Here is a 6,476-nt window from a genome sequence, read left to right as displayed (position 1 = left end):
TACTACTACTACTACTACTACTACTACTACTACTACTACTACTACTACTACTACTACTGCTACTAGCAATAATAAATACAATATGTGTAAAGGTCTATCAGCTCCTCGGATAGTAGGTGCTATCTAACTGAAAAACTAATTGAAGCTTTTGTTGCCTTGGGCAGCATAGTAAGCAGGGAATCCTGTAGCACGTTTGGAACTACAGTCTTTTTTTTTTTTTCCCTCGGCGTCCACTTTTTGGAGTGGCTAGCCCTCAAAACCCTTGAGGTCTTATGATATTTTAATACCTAATAGGTTTTAGTGCCTTGGCTGGAGGGTCGTTAGCATGGGTAACTTGGGAAATAATAAAATATTTAAAATATCAATTAAATGAGCTCAGGAGAGTCCTTTGGAATGACCCCTCCCCCATTTCTTCCAATTTACATGAACGATTTCTCCCGTTGCACGTTTACTTAGTACCAACTTCATTTGGCCTTGACCTCCATAAAGAGGCTTATGTATATTATATATATATATATATATATATATGCATATATATTAAAAGCTACATTACTAACTTAAAAGCCTTACCCCAGGCACCTGGTCCTGGATACTGAACCCGCCTATCTTTCTGAAAGTTCCAAGAAGACCTTTCCCGGGGCAGTGTTTTTCAGGAAAAGCCGGCGAATAGCGAGGCACGTCCCAGAGTGTGGGGGCCAGGGACGACTTCCAAGGGGAAGGAGATGATTAAAGTTGTAGAGGGTAGTGGTTTCTTTTTTGGGGAGGAGGGACGGTAGAAGATCGAAGGGACCCCAGAAAAATAAAACCCCACCCTGCCTGTTCTCCGTAGCCAGCCCAAGTTCTCTCCCGATGTCCTTGACCTAAATTTTCTTCGATCGGACTGGAAAGCCAGGAGGAGAAGCCCGGAGACGGGTGACAGGTCCAGGTTAAGGGCTAGCTGGCAGGGATGAGCTAGCAAACTTGAATGGAGTGGACCGAACTGGAGGAGGGATGGAAGGGCGGTGGTGCCCTGAACACCTCCCCAGGAGGGAGGGAGAAGCCAGCTAGCTCTCCCTGTCTGCCATAGCCCCTTCGCTGTTAAGGTTAGGTATGGCTCATTTTTCTAATTCTCCCCCACCCCCCCCCCCCCCCACACACACCTTCGGGCGCCCACCCCTCTTCCGCCCCTCCTCAGCTATCCCTGTCCTTGAGATCCTGAGACCTCGGGGAGCTTTTCTCCAGCTCCACTCGCCTCACGCTCCAGCCCGCAGGATCCGGGGCAGGATGGGTCTTTAGGTGTTAGTGCGATCCGCGCGCGCGCGTGTCTCTGTGCGTGCATGTGTGTGTGCGTGCGTGTGTGTGTGTGTGTGTCTGTATTTATGTGTGCGTGTGCACATCTGTCCCGTCGGTCGATGTGTGTATGTGTGTGCGCGCGCGCGCGTGAGTGTGAGTGTGTGTGTGCGTGTGTGTATGTGTGTGTATGTGCGCGCGCGCTGGGATTGTTGGGGGTGGTGGGAGGAGGGCGGGAAGGGGGCCGCACCAGGCTGCGTGACGTCACCGGGATTGGTTACACGACGTTCTAGAACTCCGCCCCACGTGCGCCGGGGGAGGAGGAGGAGGAGGAGATGGGGGTGGGGAGAGGGAGGGGGTGAGGTGGGGATGGGGGGGGAGGCAGGGGAGGAGTGGGGGGGTGAGAAGGAGCTGAGCTGAGCTAAGCTGATCCCACGTGTGACGGATCTCGCTGCTTCCCCGGCTCCGTCTCTCTGTGAGATTCGGTGTAGCTCGGGAGGGGGGGAGGAGGAAAAGGAGGAGGAGGAGGAGGGAGATCTTTGGGCTTGTAGCTGGCCGCTGCTCTGCTCAGATCACTGTGGGGCTTAATTTTTTGGGGTGGGGGGGGCGGGGGGGCCTCAGATATGGAGGCAGATGGGAGCCAAGCCACCTCTGGAAGCCCTAACGACTCACAACACGACCCTGGGTAAGTTTCCCACCCCCTTCCCACCACCACCTCTCGGATTGTTCCCCTTGCAACAGAGACGACCATGCATTTTGTAGGACGTCTTCTCCCCTCTCCCCTCCTTCTTCTCCACCTCCACCCCCGTGGAAGTTCCACACCTTTGTTTGATTGCATTTCGCTGTAACCTTCCCCCCCACCCCACCTCCCAGTTCTCTCCTCCCCCCCTCTTCCTTTTAGCTTTTGTAAGTTACACGTCAAAATGGCCGATCTGACATCTGTGCTCACTTCTGTTATGTTTTCTTCCTCTAGTAAAATGTTTATCGGTGGTCTGAGCTGGCAAACCTCACCAGGTAAGGGAGGAGGGGAGGGGGGAGATTAGGACCCCCCCCAGTCTTGGCTTCTTTATTGCTCTTTGTTATCCCAGTGCAGACCCCCCCTACCCCCCGCCATTGGATCCCCACTTCTCCTGTGCAAGGTTATTTTTTTAAATAGCAAATCCTTTCCGAGCCCTCTATTCGACCTCTATTGCTGTATTTTTCCCTGTGTGTGCAAGAAATGCAAAGAAAGAAAGAAAGAAAACACTACTTTTGGTTTTTGTCAGTGATCAAAATTTGCATTGCTTTTTCTTTCTTTTTCCACACCTTCCCTACCCCCCCCCCCGTCTCTCTCTCCACAGATAGCCTTAGAGACTATTTTAGCAAATTTGGAGAAATTAGAGAATGTATGGTCATGAGAGATCCCACCACCAAACGCTCCAGGTAAATTCATCCCCTTTGAATTTGTTTTTATTTAGAACAAAGTTAAAGTTTTATTTTGGGGGTGGTTGTGGAAGTATCAATGGGATAGAATGGGTGGTGGTATTTTGTTTTGTTTTGCTTTTCGATGAATGCCCCTACATTCCCTCTCCGGCCTCCCCCTACCCCCTTCTCAATTATTGGTGTTCGATCATATGGACTTAACTCCGAGAGATGTGTTTGCTTTATGTTATATTTTCTTCACCCCCTTTTCGCCTCTAGAATGACGTTTTGCAGCATCCACTTTGCAAATAGTTTAAACGTCTACACACGCACACACACACATACACACACACATTTCCACTTCTTCCGTGCTCCCTGTTCCCCAAGTCTTGAGCTTCTTCGTAGGAAGGTGAATCTCAATTGCCCTGCATGCTTTGGTATAAAACAAAGCATTAAGGGGAGGAGGAGGAGGAGAGGAAACGAAGGTGGCAAATGATTGGAGAGCCAGAGCAATTTCTAAGTTATATCTGCGCTCCCCCCGCCCCTGCCCCGTTCCTCCTTTGACCCTCATCCCCCCCTCCCCATTTCAGGATGGCTGGGGAGAGTAAGCGAATGGGCTGGGGGAGGGGAACAAACGGGGCGGGGTGGGAGGGAGGGAGACTTTTGCGCCCATTTCCAGGCTGGGGTTCATTCATTCTTGTCTTTTTCTTTAAAATAGCCTTTTCTTTTTCTCCCCCCACCCCTTCCTCTTTGTTTTGTTGCAGAGGCTTCGGTTTCGTCACGTTTGCGGACCCAGCAAGTGTAGATAAAGTATTAGCTCAGCCCCATCATGAGTTAGATTCGAAGACGGTATGTTTTTGTTGCTGTTCGCTCTCTTTCTGCTACGTTTCCGACTATGACAGGCTCATTTAAAGAGACAGCGTCCTTTTGCAGGATGTGTTTGGAGTTCTGTGTAGGTTGCAGGGAGAGCTGGCAAACTGGGTGCAGAAGTTCACTTTGGGGAGGGACCAACTTTTAGGCTGTGGTTTGTAAGTTTCTCAGCTGCAGTCCCGGGGGTTTGGGGGCGGCATGGGGGGTCTTTATCGGGGAGCTTATCTATACCGAGGAGTTGCTTAAAAAAAAAAAAGACCTATTGAAACTTCAAACTGGAGCAAGCAACTTTTCTTTGTCAACTAACAAGGCACATGGTGTCACCGGCGGAAGGGAGAGATTCCTTTTGGGGCGGGTTTCTGGAAGGCAGAGCCCACTTCTCCATTCAGTGGTCACTCCATGGGGAGGAAGGGAAATTTTATTTCTTGGGGATTGTTCTTTTCCTCCATGCTAGCATCTCCCCTTGAAGGGTCCAGGCCCAAGAGTGAGTTGACTCTGTGCTTTAATTCAGTTTTGGAGGGGAAGAGAATGCAGAAACTAGAATAGTCCTTCTTCGGGATTGCTTTAAAGCTTCACCTCCAGATGGTGTGATAAAGCCTTGGATTTTGAATGGATTTTTTTTTCTTGTCACATCAAAGCCTTTCAGTGTGGGTCTGGATTCTTATGTATGAATTTAAAGCCTCCTAAACCCAGAGTGGGTGAAACAAGACAAGTAGAGGTCAGGCATGAAATTGGCCCATTGTCTGAAGGGAGAAGGAAAAAGATGGTTAGGTTATAATTCCTTGGTGGAAAATAAGTTACTTTGGGTGGCTTGTTCATTTGTTTTTTAGTAGGAAAGTGGGGGGAGATGAGAAGGAAGGAGAAGTGCCCTTTAAACTGTTTTATGTATAGCAAATGATGCTGGTTACTCCACTGCCCACCATCCAGGAAAGCTTCTGATAATTTTAATATTGCTGCATCAACCAGGAGCATGAAGGTGACATTGAGATTGGATATTGGGGCGTGGATGTGCGAGATTTTATTTATCTAGGATGATGGAAAGAGCATTCAGTCTGGGGTTAGGGGCCCTGGCACAGTCACTAACTGGTTCTGTGACCTTGGGTAAGTTCCTTAACCTCATCTGAAAAAGGAGGGGTTCGGGGTAAGATCGTTTCTCCCCAGTATAAAATAGTCCTAAGACAGAATCAAACCTGGGAACAATTTCTGGGATCCTCAAATTTACTCTCCAGTTTTGACCCCCTAATCCGGATGAGAGAGACATCACTTTAGTGTGTGCCTCATCTTCCCCCTTTTAATTTCTCTACTAATTTTGCTGAACATGCATTCAGTACATCCATTCTAGTGATAATTATTTGTGGTATGATCACAGGTTTATGTGTCCAAAGAATATCATTCTTTGTACCAATTCCCCACCCTATTTCTTCCATTCCCTTAATAATATTTTGGGCTGGTTATTTTAAAGACTGTAAAAAATGAAGAAGAAAAATGTTTTGAAACAGATTTCAGGAATTTATTTTAGCCCTTTCCCCTTCCTCTCTTCTCCTCAACCCCCCCCCCCACTCCCCAAAACAAAAATGCTATTTATTTTGGGAATATGATCCAGCCTAGAGTAGGTTAGAGCTACCGTGGGTAAGAGTCAAACCTATCTGGAGTAAGATACAAATCAATTACTTTTTCCACTCATTCATTTATTTGTAGCCATGTTTCAGTCACTGTTATTTAGTATAACATAGCATTTGACTTTGTTTCAACTCAGCGCAGGACGCGGTTGGTTTATTGACATGGAAAGGAGGATCTTGTTTACAGTTACGTTTAAAGTTTTATTTAGGTAATGGCTATTCGTTTCAAAAATAGTATCCTAGTCATTTCCTAGAGGACTTGTAGATACAGTAAGTAGAACTGTACCTAACTAACTCACGTTTTTAATTTTTTGGTAGTTTAAAAAATAGTTGACAGGGATGTGCAAAAGGTACGGATTTGCCATGTTCACCTCAGATAGCCGTCAGAGATACCTGCGGCCTGTGTAAAGTTTCCCCAGTGAAGGGGGAAAAATTGTGTTAAACCAAACTGATCTTATTATGGCCTATAGTCCCTTTGACTTGGATCCTGAGAATTGACTTTTTGGAAATTAACATTGCAATATAATTTTTTTTGTTGGGGGGGATGGTCTTTCCCCTTTTCTGCTCACATAATCACCCCCCCCCATTCTTACCCCTCCCCAACTCCATGCCTTTCATTGTCTCTTCATTTTAGTTGTTTTTTTTTGAGAGTATAACTTTAATTTTTGCATTTTGATGTGACATTCTGAAACCAGTTTTTTTTTTTAAACTGGTTCTTTCTTTGAATGAGTACGTACCTGTCTTACATTTTGTTCAGCAGAATGGAAAATCCACACCTGTTGTATTTCTCTTGTAGACAAATATCTAGTCGTTATGGATCTGTTGGTAGATAGATTTGTCATTTAATCTTTATGAAAGGATAGTTTTTTAGAAAAAAAATTTTTTTTGCTTAAAAAAAAAACCCACCCATAATCTCTCATTTCTCAGGTATGTACTGTAAAACAGGGAATATAAACTAGAACCTGGCTTACTTTTAGTAGAGTTTTTAAAACATTTTAATAGAGTAGTTTAGGTAAGTGGAGTTTTGTAACATTTAAACTATTACTAGGTGAGCATCATGTTATATCACTACCAAGGTGAGGTGAGTCAGTGAAAAAAGAAACTGAATTGCTCTTTTTCTTGGGGGGGGGCAAAAATTCCTTGCTAAAGTTTTGCCTTTTTTTTTTCTTTTTTGGCAGAACTGAATCAGATTCAGACTTAAATTTTAAAAAGGCAACAGTTTTCACATGAGAGCCAAAGCTTCAGAATAAGTAACTTGTAGCAGTATTCATTTCACTTTCTTATGATAAGTTTACCTAGAAATTTATGTTATTTAAA

General features: G+C 45.5%; 1 protein-coding gene across 2 annotated transcripts in view; it reads left to right on the top strand.

Moving 5' to 3' along the window:
- Positions 1-1,686: 1,686 nt before the first annotated feature.
- MSI2 (musashi RNA binding protein 2) overlaps positions 1,687-6,476 on the top strand; it is a 538,989-nt gene continuing 534,199 nt past the window's right edge. Inside the window, exons 1-5 of one of the 2 annotated variants that reach the window (XM_027870531.1) lie at positions 1,687-1,744; positions 1,891-1,954; positions 2,243-2,283; positions 2,610-2,691; positions 3,435-3,519. In XM_027870531.1, the coding sequence (XP_027726332.1) occupies positions 1,893-1,954; positions 2,243-2,283; positions 2,610-2,691; positions 3,435-3,519 (270 nt within the window). In that variant the 5' untranslated portion in view covers positions 1,687-1,744; positions 1,891-1,892. The remainder of the gene's footprint in view (positions 1,745-1,890; positions 1,955-2,242; positions 2,284-2,609; positions 2,692-3,434; positions 3,520-6,476) is intronic. The other variant, XM_027870532.1, reaches the window with a different exon arrangement.

This window comes from Vombatus ursinus, unplaced genomic scaffold (assembly GCF_900497805.2).
Source record: "Vombatus ursinus unplaced genomic scaffold, bare-nosed wombat genome assembly UNPS02014797.1, whole genome shotgun sequence".
Taxonomy (NCBI): domain Eukaryota; kingdom Metazoa; phylum Chordata; class Mammalia; order Diprotodontia; family Vombatidae; genus Vombatus; species Vombatus ursinus.
Note: the sequence above shows the minus strand (reverse complement) of the source record. Positions and strands in the feature narration are given on the sequence as shown.